General features: G+C 38.7%; 1 protein-coding gene and 1 pseudogene across 8 annotated transcripts in view; both read right to left on the bottom strand.

Moving 5' to 3' along the window:
* PTPN13 (protein tyrosine phosphatase, non-receptor type 13) overlaps window positions 1-23,793 on the bottom strand; it is a 219,810-nt gene that overhangs the window by 13,825 nt on the left and 182,192 nt on the right. For all 8 annotated transcript variants that reach the window (XM_018049692.1, XM_018049694.1, XM_018049696.1 and 5 more), the window contains 6 exons: window positions 22,105-22,175; window positions 17,206-17,267; window positions 11,457-11,550; window positions 10,629-10,766; window positions 10,444-10,532; window positions 1,759-1,814 (listed from right to left, as the gene is read on the bottom strand). In XM_018049692.1, coding sequence (XP_017905181.1) covers window positions 1,759-1,814; window positions 10,444-10,532; window positions 10,629-10,766; window positions 11,457-11,550; window positions 17,206-17,267; window positions 22,105-22,175 — 510 coding nt within the window. The remainder of the gene's footprint in view (window positions 1-1,758; window positions 1,815-10,443; window positions 10,533-10,628; window positions 10,767-11,456; window positions 11,551-17,205; window positions 17,268-22,104; window positions 22,176-23,793) is intronic.
* LOC102183408 lies at window positions 17,858-18,679 on the bottom strand (annotated as a pseudogene).

Raw genomic sequence — 23,793 nt, 5'->3', positions numbered from 1 at the left:
CTGACTCTTAGCATGAGTACATCCTAACTTATTTTGTGTTTACTATGGATTTTTACTACTATAAACAATGTTGCAATGAATATTCTTACAGAAATGTTTCTGCATACCTATGGTTCAGTTCAGTTCAGTTCAGTTGCTCAGTCGTGTCTGATTCTTTGCGACCCCATGAATCGCAGCACACCAGGCCTCCCTGTCCATCACCAATTCCCGGAGTTCACTCAGATTTACATCCATTGAGTCAGTGATGCCATCCAGCCATCTCATCCTCGGTCATCCCCTTCTCCTCCTGCCCCCAATCCCTCCCAGCATCAAAGTCTTTTCCAATGAGTCAACTCTTTGCATGAGGTGGCCAAAGTACTAGAGTTTCAGCTTTAGCATCATTCCTTCCAAAGAAATCCCAGGGCTGATCTCCTTCAGAATGGACTGGTTGGATCTCCTTGCAGTCCAAGGGACTCTCAAGAGTCTTCTCCAACACCACAGTTCAAAAGCATCAATTCTTCGGCACTCAGCCTTCTGCACAGTCCAACTGTCACATCCATACAGGACCACTGGAAAAACCATAGCCTTGACTAGATGGACCTTAGTCGGCAAAGTAATGTCTCTGCTTTTGAATATGCTATCTAGGTTGCTCATAACTTTTCTTGGGACCAATTCTTAGAAATAAAATTGCTAGGCTGAAGGGAATGTATCAGTACTACAGTTCTTTGAACACATGACATCTAACATTATAAGACACACTGTTACTTAGTTTACATTAAGAAAGAAATAGTATCAATGACTATAATTTTATAACCCTTCATGATTTCAGAGATGTTACAATTTCAAAAGTGCTTCCAAGAATTGGGAACATGTTAAAAAAAATCTATGTGTTAATAATGTTTTCAGTTTCCACTTGAAGAAATTATATACTAATTTACTCTTCTTCCCCCTCGCCTGCCAAACAGGGAAAAGCCTATGTCTTACAAATATTGGTAGTTGGCCCAGATATCTGCTAATCTTTTAAGTATGAAACCATTCTACATTAATAGGGTCTACACTATTGTGTAGCACTTCTACATTAATAAGGTCACAAAGAGTCAGACACCACTGAAGTGACTTAGCATGCACTAACGTTACTTAGTGAAAAATTCACTGTCAGTTTGCAAATAACTCCCTTCGACTGCTTGGTTATCATTTAATACAAAGCAAAATTCACATACAATTGCTTTGCTGGGCAACAACATATATAACTTTTCCTGATACATCATTTAGTGTTACAAAATAAAAAATCTTACATTAGAAACTGTTTTCAATAGGAAAAACATTTGTGGGGGTTTAAAATGTTTCTTACCTGCTATGGTTTTATTTTACTTATTTTCTTACCTGCTATGGTTTTATTAAAGAATGAAATTTGTGAGGTATAGAAAAATAGAGAAGTAGAAAAAATAAGTTGCCTATAAATACACCAGGAGAAGATACTATTATCACTGTATCTTCTTGCAGACCCTTCTTGAATTCTTTCTGATGGTGAAGAGAATATATTGCTTTTTTTCTTGAGCAATGTTATAATAAACACATTGTCACATGTCACTAGAACTGCCTTGTAACATTTTTAAAACATTAAAAAATTTCAACTGTAGTTTCATAATTTACTCAACAAGTCTCATTTTATAGGAGAAGATAAATTAACTTAAAAATCAACATCTAAATGGAAATCTTCAGAGTGCTTCTAAAAAAACAATGAAATTATTATAGATACTTGAAAAATTATTTTCTTACCTTTCACTTTTGCCTTTTTCTTCACAATGTTCTTCACAGCCATTCATTTTGGTAGGCTACGATAAAGAGAAGTCAATATCAAAACAGCCTACTATAAAAAAAACCTTTCTTATATAATGTTCAGTTTTTTCCTACTAATTATTGCCAATGTTTACTGTTATTGTTCATCCTCATGTTACAAAGACAACATGCTATTCAGTTAATACATGACAAACTCTGGCTGAGGCATCCACAGTGGCTCAAGAATTATTGCTGGCTCCATTTACCCATCTTCACATTCATCTTGTTTTTCCATTTCTTACATAGGGGATATGAATGTACAGAGGTAAGGAAAAAGAAAAAGGAAAACCTAAAGTAATGATTGTTTACATGTGCACTTGTGACAAGTTTTTATTTTTTATTTACTTATTTATTTCTAAATTTTTATTTTTACTTTATTTTGTTTTACAATACTGTATTGGTTTTGCCATACATTGACATGAATCAGCCACGGATGCACAAGTTCCCCATCCTGCACCCCCCTCCCACCTCCCACCCCATATCATCTCTCTGGATCATCCCTGTGCACCAGCCCCAAGCATCCTGTATCCTGTATCAAACATAGACTGGCGATTTGTTTCTTACATGATAGTATACGTGTTTCAATGCCATTCTCCCAAATTATCCCACCCTCTCCCTCTCCCACAGAGTCCAAAAGTCCGTTCTAAACATCTGTGTCTCTTTTGCTGTCTCGAATACAGGGTTATCATTACCATCTTTCTAAATTCCATATATATGTGTTAGTATACTGTATTGGTGTTTTTCTGTCTCAAAACCATAATGAAGTACCATTTTACACCAGTCAGAATAGCAGCGATCCAAAAGTCTACAAGCAATAAATGCTGGAGAGGGTGTGGAGAAAAGGGAACCCTCTTACACTGTTGGTGGGAATGCAAACTAGTACAGCCACTATGGAGAACAGTGTGGAGATTCCTTAAAAAATTGTGACATGTTTTTAAACAGTGACCAAAACTATCCTAAAGAAAGAGAAATGCAAGAAGGCAAAGTGGTTGTCTAAGGCGGCTTTACAAACAGCTTAGGAAAAAAGAGAAGTGAAAGGCAAGGGAGAAAAGGAAAGATATAACCAACTGAATGCAGAGTTCTAGAGGATAGCAAGGAGAGATAAGAAGGTGTTCTTAAATGAAATATACAAGGAAATAGAGGAAAACAATCAAATGGGAAAGACTAGAGATCTCTCAAGAAAACTGGAGACATCAAGGGAACATTTCTTGCAAGGATGGGCACGATAAAGAACAGAAACAGTAAGGACCTAACAGAAGCAGAAGAGATTAAGAAGAGATGGTAAGAATACACAGAAGAACTATCCAAAAAAGATCATAATGACCCAGATAACCACGATGGTGTGGTGACTCACCTACAGCCAGACATTCTGGAGTGTGAAGTCAAGTGGGCTTTAGGAAGCATCACTATGAATAAAGCTAGTGGAGGTGATGGAATTTCAGCTGAGCTATTTAAAATTCTCAAAGATGATGCTGTTTACATGCTGTACTCAATACTCAGCAAATCTGGAAAACTCAGCAGTGGCCACAGGACTAGAAAAGATCAGTTTTCATTCTAATCCCAAAGAAGGGCAAAGCCAAAGAACATTCAAACTACTGTACTATTGTACTCATTTCACACGCTGGTAAGGTTATGCTTAAAATCCTTCAAGCGAGGCTTTAGCAGTATGTGAACTGAGCTCTTCCAGATGTACAAGCTGGATTTAGAAAAGGCAGAGAGCCAGAGATCAAATTGCCAACATTTTGGATCACAGAGAAAACAAGAGAATTCAAGAAAAACACCTACTTCTGCTTCACTGACTACGTGAAAGCCTTTAACTGTGTGGATCAAAACAAACTGTGGAATATCCTTGAAGAGATAGAATACCAGATCACTTTATCTGTCTCCTGAGAAACCTGTATGTGGGTCAAGAAGCAACAGTTAGAACTGGACATGGAACAACGGACTGGTTCCAAATTGGGAAAGCAGTATGTCAAGGCTGTATACTGCCACCCTGCCTATTTAACTTATATGCAGAGCACATTATGAGAAATGCCAGGATGGATGGATTACAATTAGAATCAAGACTGCCTGGAGAAATATCAACAACTTCAGATATGCAGATGATGCCTGAAACTCCAATACTTTGGCCACCTCATGTGAAGAGTTGACTCATTGGAAAAGACCCTGATGCTGGGAGGGATTGGGGGCAGGAGGAGAAGGGGATGACAGAGGATGAGATGGCTGGATGGCATCACTGACTCGAGGGACATGAGTTTGAGTAAACTCTAGGAATTGGTGATGGACAGGGAGGCCTGGCGTGCTGCGATTCATGGGGTCGCAGAGAGTCGGACAGGACTGAGCGACTGAACTGAACTGAAACTAAACCACTCTAATGGCAGAAAGTAAAAAAAGAAACCAGAGAGCCTCTTGATGAGGGTGAAAGAGGAGTGAAAGCTGACTTGAAACTCTACATTCAAAAACTAAGAGTTCACTTCATGGCAAATAGAACGGGAAAGAGTGGAAATAGTGACAGACTTTATTTTCTTGGGTTCCAAAATCACTGTAGATGGTGACTGCAGCCATGAAATTAAAAGATGCTTGCTCCATGGGAGGAAAGCTATGACAAACCTAGGCGGCATATTAAAAAGCAGAAACATCACTTCGCCAACAAAGGTCTATATAGTCCAAGCTATGTTTTTTTCCAGCAGTCATGTACAGATGTAAGAGTTGGACCATAAAGAAAGCTAAGTGCCGAAGAACTGATGCTTTCAAATTGTGGTGCTGGAGAAGATTCTTGAGATCCTTTGGACATCAAACTAGTCAATCTTAAAGGAAATCAACCCTGAATATTCACCTGACGTGAAGAGCCGACTCACTGGAAAACATCTTGATGCTGGCAAAGATTGAAGGCAGGAGGAGAAGGGGATGACAGAGGATGAGATTGTTGGACAGCATCACCAACTAAATGGACATGAGTTTGAGCAAACTCTGGGAGACAGTGGAGGACGGAGGAATCTGGCATGCTGCAGTCAATGCCGTTGCAAAGTCAGACATGACTTAGCAACTGAACAACAGTTTAAAAGCTAAAATTTCCAACGTGTTAAATTATCTTGCCCATTTATTTATTAAAAAATACTTTTAAAATTGAATTACAGTTGATTTACAATGTTGTGCTAGTTTTTGGCGTACAACAAAGTGATTCAGTTATATACATATAAATGTATATGTATCTATAAACACATATAAGACCACTTTTATGTATTATTTTCCATTATAGTTTATTCCATGATACTGAATATAGTTCCTTGTGCTATACAGTAGGTCTTTGTTGTTATATATTCTATATATAAAAGTCAGTATCTGTCCATCTTAAACTAAGTAATCCCAACTCCCAACCCCTTTCTCCTCTGGTAACCATAAGTTTGTTTTATCTGTGAGTCTGTTTCTATTTTGTAAGTAAGTTTGCTTGTATCATACTTCGGATTGCACACATAAGTAATACCACATTCGCCCTTTTAATTTTAAAGTAAAGGGTGTCTCTCTAGGGAACACAAATTAATTAGTTCATAGTTTAGCTGAGTCCCAGAGACCCAAGTCTTGAAGAAGCATTTTGCTACACTTAGAAAAAGATGCCAAGTGTAATTTTTACATGGTTAATCTTACATCTCAATCTTCATCAGAGCAAATTATCTTAACCGGAAATTCCTTTCACTTCAAGACTGCATTATCTGGCTTCCGTCCAGCTCTACATTCCATATGGTTTTACTCTCGCCTTCCCTAACTAGACTTTAAACTGATGGGCCTTTCTTGAGCTCTTCAAAATCACTCATCTTTTTTCACTTTTTCCTTACTAATCTTAAGTGTCTTTATCTTCTAAGGATGTTTCCTACCACCCAGGCTAAACACAGTTCTCCTTGGTTATTCTCTTTTCAAGCACTTTCTCTTTTAAACTTCATAGACTTTATCACAACTTGTAATTGCATGTTTATTTGCCCTGTTAGTTGTAGACACTGTAGAGTTAAAAAGTATCTATAATTAAGTTACTCTGATATCCTTTTCAATTGATCTGAGGGAAACACAGAACTTCTATGGAGGAAAAAAAAGAGTAGGTTGTTTTTAATCCACTGACAACTAAAAAAAAAAAAAACAAAGCTTCTTAGATCTTATCTGTTTTTAAGAGTTGAAAATTTCAGTCTGGTCTAAAACTTGTATTTCCAAGTAAAGTCATTTGGATTTCTTATTCCCCACCATAATCCTGATCTAGGAATCTACCATGCGTGTAATCATTTTGCAAAGTATAAAGCCTTTTATAAGAGTAAAGTGTTATTATCAATATTAAAATAACTAGATACAGCCCAGTTTGACATACACTATGTTGATACTTGTACTAACCGATTTCTCACTAATTTTGCAAAGTTCATCTATGTATGGTTTGTGTGTGCCTGCTCAGTCGTGTCTGAGTGAACCCGTGGACTGTAGCCCTCCAGGCTCCACTGTCCATGGGATTATCTCGGCAAGAATACTAGAGTAGGTTGGCATTTCCTCCTCCAGGGAATCTTCCTGACCCAGAGACTGAGCCTGCGTCTCCTGTGTCTCCTGCATTGGCAGGCAGATTCTTTACTCCTGAGCCACTTGCACGTGTACATCTCCCAAACTGACCACTAGACTGCACAAGCGAAAATGGACAGAAGCCCTGACGTCCCTTCTAACCCTGTTATCCCCCAAATAATCCAACAAGTTCAGCAACAGCTGAAGTGAAGAGTTTTGAAACATTAGATGATAATTTACAATAACACCTATGACTGGCATTCATTCCTTCATTCATAAATAAGACACAGACACTGGCCTGAAGCACTTTACTAAGAGTCACAGTAACCCCTTCCCTTATCTGAGCGTGATTTGTTTCAAAGCCCCCAGTGAATGACGGAAACCACGGACAGTACTCAACACTGTCTTCTGTTCATGTCTTCCGCTCACAAACTGAATGCCTTTTCCATCTTCACTAAGCACTGTCACGACTGTGGCCATAACATTTGCAGTCTGAAGTGCAACAACAGAACCTGTAGCACAGATTTCTTTTTTCCTTCTTCACAATTTCACAGATTTGTTCGCACTATAGAACTAACCTCAGCATATGACTTTTTTCTTCCTTTATGAAGTAGAGAACGTTCATCTTTTCACTTAAAGGAAGCACTTATGGCTTCTCTTCGGTGAATTCAAACTGCCAGCATCACTACTCTGGCACTTCAGGGCCATTCTTAAGTGCAATAAGTTACAGAAACACAAATAAGTTACATCACACACTTCGATGCTGCAATGGTTGCTCCGATACCCAAGATGGCTACTGACTGACTTATGGGCAAAGTGATGATCTGGGTTATGGGTGGGATGGAGCATGACTGTGCAAAATTTCATCTCACTACTTAAAATGGCATGCAGTTAAAAGTTTGTGAATTGTTTATTTCTTGAATTTTCCATTTAACATTTTCTAACTGAGGTTGCCTGTGGGTAACTGAAACCTCTTACAGTGGAACTGTGGATGGGGGACAGGGAGAGACTATTGTAGTCAAGGGTTGTTTTTGTTCAGTCACTAACTGGTGTTCGACTCTTCGTGACCCCATAGACTGCAATATGCCAGGCTCCCTTGTCCTTCACTACTTCCCAGAGTTTGCTCAAACTCAAGGCCATTGATTCAGTAATGCCATCCAACCATCTCATCCTCTGTTTCTCCCTTTTCCTCTTGCCCTCAATGTTTCCCAGCATCAGAGTCTTTTCCAATGAGTCATCTCTTTGCAACAGGTGGCCAAAGTATTGGAGCTTCAGCTTTACCATCAGTCCTTCCAATGAATATTCAGGGTTGATTTCTTTTGGAATTGACTGGTTTGATCTCCTTGTAGTCGAAGGGACTCTCAAGAATATTCTCTAGTGCCACAATTTGAAAACATCTTCGGTCTTCAGCCTTCTTTTATGGTCCAGCTCTCACATCCATACATGACTACTGGAAAAACCATAACTTTGACTACATGGAGCTTTGTTAGTAAAGTAATGTCTCTGCTTTTTAATATGCTGTCTAGAAAGATGTGTCATTATGGCCTTAGTTAAGAGATTTCAGAACATACATTGCAAGGCATATTTTAAATAGTATTATTAATAAAATATGATTAAAGTCAGTCTGGTTTAAAATATTCAGAAAACATTTTACAAAGAGCTTATTGGTATAATTATTAATAGTACAAAAGAACAGCATCTTACATAAAAAAACACGACAGCATGATATATTGTGAGCTATCCAATATTTGTGTAGTCATTTTTTTAAGGTTAGGAAATACATACCAAACAGATAAATGCTTCCTTTTATTTACACACATTAATTATTTGTAAGTTTTAAATGAAAATAATCAAGTGTATATGAGACTGTGTGTGGATACATGCATAGTAAGAATCCAAAGCAGCTTGGTTTTGACAATTTTGAAGATGCTCTTTAGGAAGTTTAAGAAGACCTGTGAGGGGAAATTATCCTCAAACAATGAGCAAGATCAGATTCATATAGATACAGTGATGCCTAGTTTGAGTAGGCTTATGTATTATTTTGACTATGTCAAAGCCTTTGACTGTGTGGATCACAACAAACTGGAAAATTCTTCAAGAGATGGGAATACCAGACCACCTGACCTGCCTTCTGAGAAATCTGTATGCAGGTCAAGAAGCAAGTTAGAACTGGACATGGAACAATGGACTGGTTCCAAATTGGGAAAGGAATACGTCAAGGCAGTATATCATCACCTTGCTTATTTAACTTATATGCAGAGTGCATCATGTGAAATGCCAGGATGGGTGAAGCACAAGCTGGAATCAAGATTGCTGGGAGAAATATCAATAACCTCAGATATGCAGACGACACCACCCTTATGGCAGAAAGAGAAGAGGAACTAAAGAACCTCTTGATGAAGGTGAAAGAAGAGAATGAAAAAGCTGGCTTAAAACTTAACATTCAAAAAACGAAGATCATGGCATCCAGTTCCATTACTTCATGGCAAACAAATGGGGAAACAACTGCAACAGTGAAAGACTTTATTTTCTTGAGCTCCACAATCACTGCAGATGGTGACTGCAGCCATGAAATTAAAAGACGCTTGCACCTTGGAAGAAAAGCTATCACAAAGCTAGACAGCATATTAAAAAGCAGAGACATCACTGTGCCAACAAAGGTCCCTATGGTCAAAGCTATGGTTTTTCCAGTAGTCATGTGTGGATGTGAGAGTTGGACCATAAAGAAGGCTGAGCACTGAAGAATTGATGCTTTCAAATTGTGGTGCTAGAGAAGACTATTGATAGTCCCTTGGACTGCAAGGAAATCAAACCAGCCAATCCTAAAGGAAATCAACCCTGAATATTCATTGGAAGGACTAACGCTGAAGCTTCAATACTCTGGCCACCCGATGTGAAAAGCTGACTCATTGGAAAAGACCTTGATGCTGGGAAAGATTGAGGGCAGGAGAAGCGGGTAATATAGGATGAGATGGTTGGATGGCATCATCCACTCAATGGACATGAATTTGAGCAAGCTCTGGGAGATGGTGAAGGACAGGAAAGCCTGGCATGCTGCAGTCCATGGGGTTGCATAGAGTCAGACACAACTGAGAGACTGAACAACAACATATTATTTATCCACTATTTCATGCTTTTTTCTTAGTCAGCTCAATATCCCAGAAAATATGAAGCCTCTTAAATAAGTTTATCATTATATTTTGAAAACTGTTTCTTTCTCTGTCTTTTTCTTCTTTTGGCTTAAGGAAATTTGAATAGTAATACTTTCTCTGGAATGGGATGACTTTTTGTTGGAAACATTCTTTTTTTTTTAGTATTCTTTTCCAGTATGGTTACAGGATATTGAAAATAATTCCCTGTGCTACACATTAGAACCCTGTTGTTTATTCATTCTAAATGTAATTGTTTGGCATAGGATGACTCTCAAATGCAACAAGAAAATGAATCTAAGATGATTCCAACTTTTGAGTTTTATTTTCTTAAAACAAATTTCTTAAAACATATATAAATTTTAATAAATTTATATATGTTGAACACTAATTCTTAGCTTAGTTTTATTAGTTTGGATCCAACTAATCTAATGTATTATGAATGAGCCAGCTGCCCAAATCTATTAAAACATGTCTCAGTTGAAATTGCAGGCCAATCACAGCAAAAGCCATGGAATAACTGAAAAAAATATGTTTTCATGATAATTAAGACCAAGAATTCAAGAAAGACAGAAGAAAACAAGCATTCTAGGATAAAAATAAAATTTTCTACCTGGAATGGGATCTTAGAATTACCAACTTTTATTTGGTGCAACAATAATAAAGATACCAAAAAAAAAAAAAAAGAATTTAAGATTTTCAGGCACTTTTTTCCTGAATGGAAAACTTCACCAAAAGAAGTTAAATGATTTTAAGGGTAAGTTCTTTCTGCAAAATGAGTAAAAGATACCAGTTCTAACTATGAGTAACTGAGGTTACTAACCAGCCATCAGGATATTATCTCTAATATTTGAAAGGGAAACTGGTAGGCTGGGAGAGGTAAGACCTTATCTGGGAATTCTAACAAGAGACAGCATCGTAGTGTCTGCCTAGGTATTATCCTTACCTCTGTAAAATCTTCAGGTAAAGGTGAACCATCACAATATGTATCTTCTGCTCTCTCTTCAGATGACTTCCCATTGGCTTTCAATGCACCTGGGCAAGAGAAATGGGCCAAGAGGAATTAAAATGCTCTGCAGAGGCCTGCCGGTATCCTTTAGGGTACTAACTTACTCATTCTGGTTCATCTACCTGGAACACAGGCATCTCCTAATGCATTATTTTGGTTTAAAAGATTCTGAGCTTCCTCATCCACAACATCCAGCAAAGACTGGATGACTTCAGCTTCCTGAGGATCATCGTAGTTCTCATCTTCTTGTCCATCAGATTCTTGAAAAACAGTAATCAACATGGGGTATTACTTTAAAAAATATTGATAGGAGAAAGAGACCACGTGGAACATATAATATGCCAGGTACTTCAAATTTTAAGCATTTACTCTGAAAAAGCAGCAATGACAGGGAAAGAAGTTTTTACTTCTAGAACTATTCTGACACAAATGCAACTGAATAAAATCAATGTGTGTGATATACCTTTTCATGAAATATTAATAATTTAATGTTTTATTTCCCTAAACTAGTCCTAAATTATTAATTTATAAAAAAAACTAAAGAAGGTCAACTAAAGATGTTACAAAGATTATGGATATATAATATAAAACAACAGGGCAGCCCAAACATCTTTAAGAAAAAATTTCTCAGTTATTAGGTAGCTTGTGAATTGCTGCTTCAGAGAATACAAGAAACATTATCAAATAAAACTGCTCTCTCTTCAAGCAATTAAAAATTGTTTTAATCTTAAGAGGTGAGATTGAATATTGGAAATTTGTACAGTAGTACAGCTAATAATATTAAGTTTATGCTATTCTTTTATTTCTTTGAACAACAATCTTTCCTTGTAAAATATAGGAGCATGTAAGGCAAATAAGAAAGGCTACCAATATTTCTTTAAAACTTGAATTATTAGAGTAATAATTAGAGTAATTATTAGAGTAATTGGATGGCTGATTTGGAAAACTACCTTTGTACAGAATCACATTTGCTGATTCCTTCATCTGATAAGTAGAACATTTTCCTTCAGGGTACAAAATTTCAATGATTTCTTCTCCATTAACCTAAAATATATATATAAAAAACAAAGTAAATCATTAGTTTACTATTTTACTAACTTCCAGGATTAGGTAGAGACTGCACATTGGGCCTCCATGTCCTTCTCCCCATCTTTCTCAGTAGAAAATCCTTCTTCTATCTCCCCACATTGCATCAGCGCTTCCAGGAAATACCAGTGCAATGATATATGCAAAGGGGATGGGCCTTTCCATCATCATATATGTCTAGAAACACTAGATTAAACAACATTAAACCAAGATTTTTATTTCAAGAATGCTCATAATACTTACTAATATAAACTGTGAGTTGTCAAAAGATAAATGCATTGTGTACTATTTCCTAAACTTAGTTGACTACAGAAATCTCTTTTTAAAGCATACTTTGTGGGACTTATCTTCCATAGAATTTTTTCAGAAAAGTTAAATAGTACTACTAAACTTAGAAGTTGAGGGAAATGGAAAAAAAGTCAATCTTTTAAGTATCTGTGAAGTTGTTTCATGGATAGTCTTTGATTTAGTGACCTGATCAACTATTGGCTGTAAAGATTTTCAAATCTAATCTAAATCTCATCTTGGCTCCAAGAAAAGAGCAATGGATTTGTAACTATAAAGTAATTATTAAATGGAATGCAACTTTTTAAATTTAATGATTAATTGTGAAGCACTTCATGGCATGCAATCTATAAAAAGAAAGATGATTAGGGAAAAAAATGCAAAATTAAGTGATTTGAATAAATGAAAATAATTTATACAAATAAAAGGTGGTTTACTCTAAAGATTTAACTTTTAAAATTAAAATGAAAAGGATAGTAGATACAAGGATAAAGTAATTTCTATAAATAGTGGTTGCTGCTGTTCTTTAGCCTCCCAGTTGTGTCCAACTCTTTGTGACCCTATGGACAGTAGCTTGGCAGGTTCTTTTTGTCAGTTGGATTCTCCAGGCAAGAACACTGGAGTGGGTTGCTATTTCTTCCTCCAGGGGATCTTTCCAATCCAGGGACTGAAACCTCATCTCCTGCTTGGCAGGCAGATTCTTTACCACTGAGCCATATGAGAAGCCTCAAACAGTGGTTACATAAAGTCAAAAATCTCATTGGATTATAAAACTCTGTTCTACATGAGAAATTCTTAGTACAGACATCAGTATTCAAGGACAGAATATTGTTTGGGAGCCTTCCTGGAAGATTTTAATTCCAACAAAAATGTTTGCAATCACAAATAACAAAAGTTCTAGTTTCTAGAGTTTTATGTTAATTTAAACAGAAACTCTACCCTTTCTCCCTTTCAACAACATGGTGATATTTACAAAGAAAATAAGCACTACATGGCACGACTAACACTAGAAATACATGGAAATTCAGTTGCTTCAGCTATGTGAAATTGGAGACCTTCTGAATAAACAGAACATAATGTGAAGCCATGTCTTAATCTACCAACATACAGACACTAAGAAAGTTTTATTTTTGTGTCCTAATCATTTGACATGCATGCTAAACCATGCCGTAAGTTTGACACAACACAGTGAGATGAAAGGCATGGAATTTGGGGCTTCTGGTCAGTAAATTCATTTTCTCTTCCTGCACTAAACCAAGCTCACTCCCAGAAATCTTGTTGAGCTGATAAGATTTTCAGATTACTAGGAGGGAAATGCCTCAGGTCTGCATTTTACCAGGAAAAACATTCAAGTACTGAGGTTCCGAAGAGACTGTAGGAGATGTGTCTAAGATAAAACAATTCCACGAAATAAAGATACAGCTGTGAGATGTGTACATTACATGTGTGTGTGCGTGCTCAGTCGTGTCTTGACTCTTTGCGACCCCATGGACTACAGCCTGCCAGGTTCTTCTGTCCATGGAAGTTCCCAGACAAGAACAGTGGAGCAGGTTGCCACTTCCTACTCCAAGGGATCCTCCCTAACCAGGGATTGAATCCACATCTCTTGCATCTTCTGCATGACCAGGCAGATTCTTTACCACGACACCACCTAGGAAGTCCCATACATTACATGCCAGAAAGTAAAAAAAAGTTAACCAGACAAAAGAGCACACATGTAGCCTTAAACAAAGAGCTGGGAAGTGGAATTTATTTACATAATAAAAGTTATATTAAATCACCTCCAGATTTCTCTATCCTAATCTTAAATGATTTAGATTCTTTCATTTTATTACGTAGTGAAGCATTTTCTATATCTTTCAAAAGAAAGTAAGCCTGTTTGTTTTGCCACTAAAGTTTTGCCTCATTAGTAGCAGAGACTTGTCATTTGAGAGTCACGGCTGGTCAACATTAACCCACTCTTAACTACATTCTTCTCTTCTGGATATCTAAGAGACAACCAAAAGAACTGTGCATGTTAATCAAAAAATCCCAGCACTAAAGCTTTCTATGTAAGTAATTAGCCTATTTAAGAGCTGAATGTGGGCCTCCCTCATAGCTAAGTAACGAATCTGCCTGACATGCAGGAGGCCCGGGTTTGATTCCTGGGTCGGGAATATCCCCTGGAGAAGGAAATGGCAAGCTACTCCAGTGTTTTTGCCTGGAGAATCCCGTGGACAGAGGTACCTGGCAGGCTACAGTCCATATGCCCACAGGAGTCAGACACAACTTAGTCACACCAAGAGCTGAAAGTGTGCACAGTGATGAAGGGTTACTTGTGTTGGGCTTTCCACTGTGTGAGTTACTTACTAAGTCCTATTGTTGTTGTTCAGTCGCTAAGTCATGTCTGACTCTTTGTGACCCCATGGACTGCAGCATGACAGGCTTCCCTGTCCTTCACTATCTTCTGGAGTTTGCTCAAGTTCATGCCCACTGAGTTAGTAATGTTATCTAACCATCTCATCTTCTGCTGCTCCCTGTCCCTCCTGCCCTCAATCTTTCCTGGCATCAGGGTCTTTTCCAATAAGTTGGTTCTTCACATCAGGTGGCCAAAGTATTGAAGCTTCAGCATCAGTCCTTCTGAGAGACTGATTTCCTAGGCAGTTGATAAGAAGTCTAGAGGTCCCAAGGAGAGAGGGGTCTGGAATTCTCAAGAAGGAAGAAAGGACAAACATTTTTTTTCCTCTACATTCCTTAGGATTAAGTATCCTGCCTGAGGACAGCCTCAGGATTAAACCTTCTGGCTAATCCTATCATCTTCAGTTCAGTCCCTCAGTCCTGTACCACTCTTTTCGACCCAGGGAATCACAGCACGCCAGGCCTCCCTGTCCATCACCAACTCCCGGAGTTCACTCAACCTCATGTCCATTGAGTCGGTGATGCCATCCAACCTCTGTCGTCCCGTTCTCCTCCTGTCCCCAATCCCTCCCAGCATCAGTCTTTTCCAATGTGTCAACTCTTCACATGATGTCGCCAAAGTATTGGAGTTTCAGCTTTAGCATCAGTCCTTCTAATGAATACTCAGGACCGATCTCGTTTAGAATGGACTGGTTGGATCTCCTTGCAGTCTAAGGGACTCTCAAGAGTCTTCTCCAACACCACAGTTCAAAAGCATCAATTCTATGGCGCTCAGCTTTCTTCACAGTCCAACTCTCACATCCATACATAACCAGTGGAAAAACCACAGCGTTGACTAGATGGACCTTTGTTGGCAAAGTAATGTCTCTGCTTTTGAATATGCTGTCTAGGTTGGTCATAACTTTCCTTCCAAGGAGTAAGCGTCTTTTAATTTCACGGCTGAAATCACCATAGACCATGATTTTGGAGCCCAGAAAAATAAAGTCAGCCACTGTTTCCACATCTATTTTCCATGATCTTAGTTTTCTGAATGTTGCAAGAGATTTCCAGAAAAACATGTATTTCTGCTTTATTGACTATGCCAAAGCCTTTGACTGTGTGGATCACAATAAACTGGAAAATTCTGAAAGAGATGGGAATACCAGACTACCTGACCTGCCTCTTGAGAAATCTGTATGCAGGTCACGAAGCAACAATTAGAACTGGACATGGAACAACAGACTGGTTCCAAATAGGAAAAGGAGTACGTCAAGGCTGTATATTGTCACCCTGCTTATTTAACTTCTATGCAGAGTACATCATGAGAAACGCTGGACTGGAAGAAACACAAGCTGGAATCAAGATTGCCGGGAGAAATATTAATAACCTCAGATATGCAGATGATACCACCCTTATGGCAGAAAGTGAAGAGGAACTAAAAAGCCTCTTGATGAAAGTGAAAGAGGAGAGTGAAAAAGTTGGCTTAAAGCTCAACATTCAGAAAACGAAGATCATGGCATCCAGTCCCATCACTTCATGGCAAATAAATGGGGAAACAGTGGAAACGGTGTCAGACTTTACTTTTTTGGGCTCCAAAAATCACTGCAGATGGTGACTGCAGCCATGAAATTAAAAGACGCTTACTCCTTGGAAGGAAAGTTATGACCAACCTAGATAGCATATTCAAAAGCAGAGACATTACTTTGTCGACTAAGGTCTGTCTAATCAAGGCTATGGTTTTTCCAGTAATCATGTATGGATGTGAGAGTTGGACTGTGAAGAAAGCTGAGTGCTGAAGAATTGATGCTTTTGAACTGTTGCGTTGGAGAAGACTCTTGAGAGTCTGATTCATGGCAAAGAGTCAGACTGAACTGAGGGACTGAACTGAACTGACATGATTATGTATCTTGCCTGAGGACGGTCTCTGGATTAAACCTTGTGGTTTATCCTGTTATCTTAAAATGTAAATTATGGGAGTAGGTCTATATAACAATAATATATCCTGCCTGAGGACAGTCTCTGGATTAAACCTTCTGGCTAATTCTGTTATCTTAAAATGTAAATTATGGGAATATGTCTGGTGAAGTCTTTACAACCTCCAGACATTCTTTTGATTCACTGGAGAGTATATAACTCCATTGCTAACACTAGCAAGCAGGTACTCTTTCTACCCTTTTCTGATGTCTATGTCAGAAGCTTTCTCTATCTCCTTTATAGTTTAATAAAACTTTCTTACACAAAAGCTCTGAGTGATCAAGCCTCATCTGTGGCCCCGGATTGAACTCTTCTCCTCTGGAGGCCAAGAATCCTGGCATCTTTGCGTGATTCAGCAACAACCTTTCAGTTCCAGAGAATATTCAGGGTTGTTTTCTTTAGGATTTACTGGTTTGATCCCCTTGCAGTCCAAGAGACTCTCAAGAGTCTTCTCTAACATCACAATTTGAAATAATCAATTCTTTGGTGTTCAGCCTTCTACATGATCCAACTGTCACATCCATGGGCTTCCCTTGTAGCTCAGCTGGTAAAGAATCTGCCTGTAACGTGGGAGACCTGGGTTCAATCCCTTGGTTGGAAAGATCCCTTGGAGAAGGGAAAGGCTATCCACTCCAGTATTCTGGCCTGGAAAATTCCAAGGACTGTATAGTCCATGGGGTTGCAAAGAGTTTGACACGACTGAGTGACTTTCACTTTCTCACATCCATACACAATTACTGGAATAACCACAGCTTTGACAACATGGACCCTGGTCAGCTAAGTGATGTCTCTGCTTTTTAACACACTGTCTAGGTTTGTATAGCTTTCTTTTCAAGGAGCAAGTGTCTTTTAACTTCATGGCTGTAGTCACCATCTGCAGTGACTTTGGAGCCCAAGAAAATAAAATCTGCTTACTAAGTACATGTATCTAAAATCAATACTAAAGAAGGTATCTAAAGAATGTGGTCTTTCACTTACCTTGGAGAACGAGTTTTTAGGTGTGAGAGAAGGTTTGCCACAAGGCTCCACAATGGGAGGACCTGAAGGAAGAACAGAAAGAAAAAGATGAGCCGCTCAGAACACATTAGGGACAATAGTGAAAGAAGACCCACAATTTCAAAGCATGTTCTTATTTTTATTAATATACTGAGAGGTCATAACACCATGTGATTTTAAATCAACTAGATGGAATTAAATGTTAGAGGAGGGTTTATTCCAAGGACAAAGTCAACTATTTTTCTTAAAAAAAAAAAAAAAAAAAAAGTTGGTATAAAAGCTCAGTTTGGTCTAAATGTTTCTAGTATTTGAAACTGAATATAGATTTTTCCCAACTAAATGGGAGAGAAATTGTAGGTGCTGAACTACAGTCACTGGAAAGATAGCAGATCCTTTTTTTTTTTTTTTTTTACTGTGTATAAAGTAACTTACTTGCTTCTCCTTGCCAAGGTTTGATATGTTCTCCTATCATCACTGAAGTCTAGCCTATAGGAGACATCATATCCCAGAATGCCAAGCCTGCCTGAAAATTCAAAGCAAGCAAAAAAAACCAAAAACACAAACCAGAGCAAACACCAGAGATGCTATTAATCACTTGGTATTATTTTAATTACAAAGACTTTTCCAATCACATCACATAGCGATCGTTTTATCCACTGCTCCATTTGGCTGCCAATCTCTTATCTCTCTCCTCAGCAATGGTAAGGCAAATACCCTTTCCACGGGGAAGAGAGATCCATGGTTTGTTGCCTTTGCCAATAACGAAAATGTTCGAGAGCCGAGTGGCAAAGCTGTTGCCGTTTATATCTTTCACATGAACTACATCAAAAGAACCTGGATATCTCTCCCGGTTTGTAATCACACCAATTCTTCCCAGGTTAGCACCTCCAGTCACCATGCACAGGTTACCAGTGTCAAATTTGATGAAATCAGTAACCTTGCCAGTCTCCAAGTCAATCTGAATGGTATCATTCACCTTGATGAGGGGATCAGGGTAACGGATGGTACGAGCATCATGGGTTACCAGATGAGGGATTCCTTTTGTCCCCACAAATATCTTTCTTACTTTGCACAATTTATACTTGGCCTCCTCATGTGTAATACGATGAACAGCAAAGCGACCCTTGGTGTCATAGATCAAATGAAAATTCTCTCCAGTCTTATCAATGCTGATGACATCCATAAAACCAGCAGGTTAGGTTATATCTGTGCGGACTTTGCCATTGATCTTAACGAAACGCTGCATGCAAATCTTCTTTACTTCATCTCCAGTTAAGGCATACTTAAGTCTATTCCTTAGGAAAATGATTAGGGGGAGACATTTCCTTAGCTTGTGGGGGCCGGTAGATGGACGAGGGCCAGACACACCAGTCAGTTTATCCAGCATCCAATGTTTTGGAGCTGCTACGCGTTTCAGATGCTTCTTGGGACCCCGAGCCATGGCTGCGCTAGGCACGAAAAGAGCAGCAGATCCTTTATTTCATTTCACAAAGACTATTGATTTAACACAGGAAAATAAGTATGGATATAACTGGAGACTATGTTTTCTAAACCAAATGCTGATTTTTTGGTTTTCTAAACCAAATGACTCTTAGCCCTCAGCACAAAAATTCAATACATATATTAAATATGAGATTGTTTCCTCTACAGTTAAAATGCATGTATTTAATTAGATTCATTATTTCTAGGAGATACTTTATTAAATTGCCAGGAAAAATAATTAAACAGGGTACCAAAACTGAACTACTCGTTCAAAGGAATCATACTCAGTTTATTATTTGCAACCTCTCCTCTGTCCCTGCTCTCTTGCCCTCTGTCCTCAGGCAACCACTGATCTCCTTTGTCACTACAGATTAACTTGCACTTTTGTACAACTTTGTATAAACTGAATAATACAATATGAATTCATTTTTATATTATTTTGTATTATTATTATACTTGGCTTCTTTCATTCAGGATACCTATTTTGAGTTTAATTATGTTGTTGCATGTATCAACAGTCTATTCATTTTTATTGCTGAGTAATATTCTACTGTTCGAATATATTATTGGGTTGGCCAAAAAGTTCATTAGGGTTTTTCCATAGGCTGCTTATACAAAGGGTTATTCATTCAACAGTTCTTGGTCATTTGAGTGGTTTCTGATTTTGGTAGTTATAAAGAAAGCCGCTAAAAAATTCCTGGACAAGTTTTTGTCTCTGGATATATGGTTTCTTTTCTCCTGAGTAAATAAAGAAGTGGAATGACTGGATCACACAGTTCAGTTCAGTCACTCAGTCGTGTCCGACTCTTTGCGACCCCATGAATCGCAGCACGCCAGGCCTCCCTGTCCATCACCAACTCCCGGAGTTCACTCAGACTCACGTCCATCGAGTCCGTGATGCCATCCAGACATCTCATCCTCGGTCGTCCCCTTCTCCTCCTGCCCCCAATCCCTCCCAGCATCAGAGTCTTTTCCAATGAGTCAACTCTTCGCATGAGGTGGCCAAAGTACTGCAGTTTCAGCTTTAGCATCATTCCTTCCAAAGAAATCCCAGGGCTGATCTCCTGCAGAATGGACTGGTTGGATCTCCTTGTAGTCTAAGGGACTCTCAAGAGTCTTCTCCAACACCACACTTCAAAAGCATCAATTCTTCGGCGCTCAGCCTTCTTCACAGTCCAACTCTCACATCCATACATGACCACAGGAAAAACCATAGCTTTGACTAGACGGACCTTAGTCGGCAAAGTAATGTCTCTGCTTTTGAATATACTATCTAGGTTGGTCATAACTTTTCTTCCAAGGAGTAAGCGTCTTTTAATTTCATGGCTGCAGTCACCATCTTCAGTGATTTTGGAGCCCCCAAAAATGAAGTCTGACACTGTTTCCACTGTTTCCCCATTTATTTGCCATGAAGTGATGGGACCGGATGCCATGATCTTTGTTTTCTGAATGTTGAACTTTAAGCCAACTTTTTCACTCTCCTCTTTCACTTTCATCAAGAGGCTTTTTAGCTCCTCTTCACTTTCTGCCATAAGGGTAGTGTCATCTGCATATCTGAGGTTATTGATATTTCTCCCGGCAATCTTGATTCCAGCTTGTGTTTCTTCCAGTCCAGTGTTTCTCATGATGTACTCTGCATAGAAGTTAAATAAGCAGGGTGACAATATACAGCCTTGACGTACTCCTTTTCCTATTTGGAACCAGTCTGTTGTTCCATGTCCAGTTCTAACTGTTGCTTCCTGACCTGCATACAGATTTCTCAAGAGGCAGGTGAGGTGGTCTAGTATTCCCATCTCTTTCAGAATTTTCCACAGCTTATTGGGATCACACAGTAGGTATGTTTAAAATTTTAAGACATTGGCAAACTGCTTTCCAAAATGGTTGTACCATTTTACATATTCATCACTGCAAGAGAATTCCTATGAATGATACTATATGATTTTTAAGAATTCATAAATTAGGTCAGAGAATCCCATAAAGACAGATTACTAGGCAGTTTCTACAAGGCAGACAGGGCACAGCCACTTTCCTCAGGCTTGAAAGTTACAAACTTCTGAGTCATCTCAGAGGTCACTAGACAAATGCTTTCCTGACTGTTGTGTGAGGTAGTCTGACTCTACTGTGAACCAGAATTATCAGGAAGCAGCAGGAAGGGCCCCTAAGGCATTCAAGATAACAACAGAGGAGGAGAGAACCAGAGGTGCTTTAGCTTTCAGAAGATAATCAAACCACAGTTTGCAAATCTGCAGTTGTCAGATTTCTCTGAGCTGTTTTGGTACTTAGATACTACTGGGCTTCCCTGGTGGCTCAGAGGGTAACGAATCTGCCTGCAAAGCAAGAGACCCAGATTCGATCCTTGGGTAGGGAAGATCCCCTGGAGAACAAAACGGCAACTCACTCCAGTATTCTTGTCTGGACAATCCCATGGACAGAGGAGCCGGGTGGGCTACAGTTCATGGGGTTGCAAAGAGTTGGACACGACTGAGCTTCTGAGCATGGTGGCGGCCAAATACCCTAAAAGTTTAGCTCTATAAAGAAGTACTGGATTTACATTTCAAACACTCTAAGTTTAACCATATTCCCCTGTGCCTAACATTTTTATATGGTATGAATACTGCCAATAAAAGCTACATTTACCAAGCCTGATTATGTAAATGAGAGCATGGAGTCAGACATCCTGGTTTAAATTCTGCTTTGACTATTTATTTACCCTTTGAGCTTGGGCAAGTTATCAGACTTTTCAGGGCCTCGGTTTTTGCTTCTATAAAAGGAGGATATAAGTCTCACAGGGTTGTTGCGAGTATCTGAGCACCTGGAAGAATGCTTAGTCCAGGAAAAGCATTTAATTAATCTCAACTGCTGCCACCACTATTAATACTATAATTTCTATTACTATGCTAGACTATAAGACAGACACTTTGTTTATTCATTGCTATACTCACAATGCTCAGAACTCTGCCTGGCACAGAAGAGAAATTCAGTAACTGCTTGAATAAATTATTATGTGACAATCATTGTAATAAGTTGACATATTATTGTATTTATGCCTCATTATAACCTTATAAGGTAGATACTTTTATAATAATCTTTTCATCTCTCAGGTAGAAAACAGAGGCTTAGATGTGGATCAAGTAACTTGCTAAGGTAACACGGGACCTAATGAACTCAGGTTTGTCTAGCTTTAAATCCTAGGGTCCATGCTGCTCCACTCTTTCCTATCACGCACTGAATTTTAGACAAGCTTTTATTTAAACGTCACTTTTTCACTTAGATTCTGCAAAATAGTCTGGAAGGGCAATAGAACACTATATTGACAGTACCCAAACTTGCTTTTGGGAAAAGATAGTTACCTCTCCATAAGTACTTGTATCATTAAAAAAAAAATCATTGCATCCTTACCATTGGCTTTGGCTGACTTTGAAGCTGAAAGAGCAGACATCTTGGAACTGGGAACCACTGGATGACCATCTCTGTGTTGTTTAAAACAGAAAAAGAAAGAAAACAAAATTGTAAATTATGTAAGATATTTGCTTAAGTTTCTCTCAAACTGTTAACCATTTGGCCTTGAGTTTTATTTTGGATGGGCTTCAAGGGTCTAGGTACTTTCTGAAGCTGTAGACAAGATTTTATCAGTCTTGCAGGATACAGCATGCTTGGGGCTGGTGCACGGTGATGACCCAGAGAGATGTTATGGGGAGGGAGGTGGGAGGGAGGTTCATGTTTGGGAACGCATGTACACCCGTGGTGGATTCATGTCAATGTATGGCAAAACCAATATAGTATTGTAAAGAAAAATAAAGTAAAAAAAAAAAAAAAAAGATTTTATCAGTCTTCATCTATATATGCTGGAAGGAGATATTTGTGACTGAAAAAAGATTAAGAATCACTTCTTTAAATAATAAAATAATAACTGGCTAGTTTGTAGCTAGAAGCAGGATGAAGGGGAAGGTATTTGGGACTACTCCAGTACTTTGGCCACCTCATGTGAAGAGTTGACTCACTGGAAAAGACTCTGATGCTGGGAGGGATTGGGGGCAGGAGGAGAAGGGGACGACAGAGGATGAGATGGCTGGATGGCATCACCGACTCGATGGACATGAGTTTGAGTGAACTCTGGGAGTTGGTGATGGACAGGGAGGCCTGGCGTGCTGAGCGACTGAACTGAACTGAATCTTTAGTGACTTCAGCCAAGACGAAAGTAGAAAGATGAAAAAAACTGATTTTAGACCTAAGGAAAGGGATGTTCTGGTGGTACAGACGGTAAAGAATCTATCTGCAATGTGGGAGACCTGGGTTTGATCCCTGGATTGGGAAGATACTTTGGAGCAGGAAATGGCAACTCACTCCAGCATTCTTGCCTGGAGAATTCTGTGGACAGAGGAGCCTGGCAGGCTACAGTCAGTCCATGGGGTCACAAAGAGTTGGACATCACAGACTGACCAACACTTCCACTTTATTTTTCAAGAGATGCTCTAGTAATTTGGAGGCAACAAATTCTAGATCTATGGTTAGTAGATCAGAAAAACATTTTTCCAGGTTGTCTGAACACTTCTCTCCTCCACTAATTAACATTTAGCTACATTTATGAAAATAACTGTAGGCAATCAAATTTTTAGAAATATTGAGGGAAACTGGTTCAAGGGGAAAAGTATATAATCGAACTTAAAGGTTCAGGAGGAGAAACAGGCTTATAATCAAATGATTTATTAACTGTTCTTATATGGTGGAATACATACTATGTAAAGTCCATCCTGTGTCACAGACACAAATGTGAAGTTTTCTTTTATGTAATATAAGATTGTAATCTAAAAAGCCTGGGTTCATGTCCTTGTGGAAGGCAGAGTAGTGGCTCAAAAGATGTCTGCATTATAATCCCCAGAATGTTATGTTATATGGCAAAAGGAATTTTACAGGAGTGAATAACCTAAAGATCTAGAGACTAAGATTATCCTGGATTATCTCATGTAATCACAAGAGTCCTTATAAGTTAAATAAGAAGGTAGGAATGTCAGAGTCAGACAGATATGATGACCAAGGGTGCTGTGGGCTATGAGCCAAGAAAGATGGCCAATGTCTAAAAGGAGGGAA

Source organism: Capra hircus, chromosome 6 (genome assembly GCF_001704415.2).
Source record: "Capra hircus breed San Clemente chromosome 6, ASM170441v1, whole genome shotgun sequence".
NCBI classification, from domain to species: Eukaryota; Metazoa; Chordata; class Mammalia; order Artiodactyla; family Bovidae; genus Capra; species Capra hircus.
Note: the sequence above shows the minus strand (reverse complement) of the source record. Positions and strands in the feature narration are given on the sequence as shown.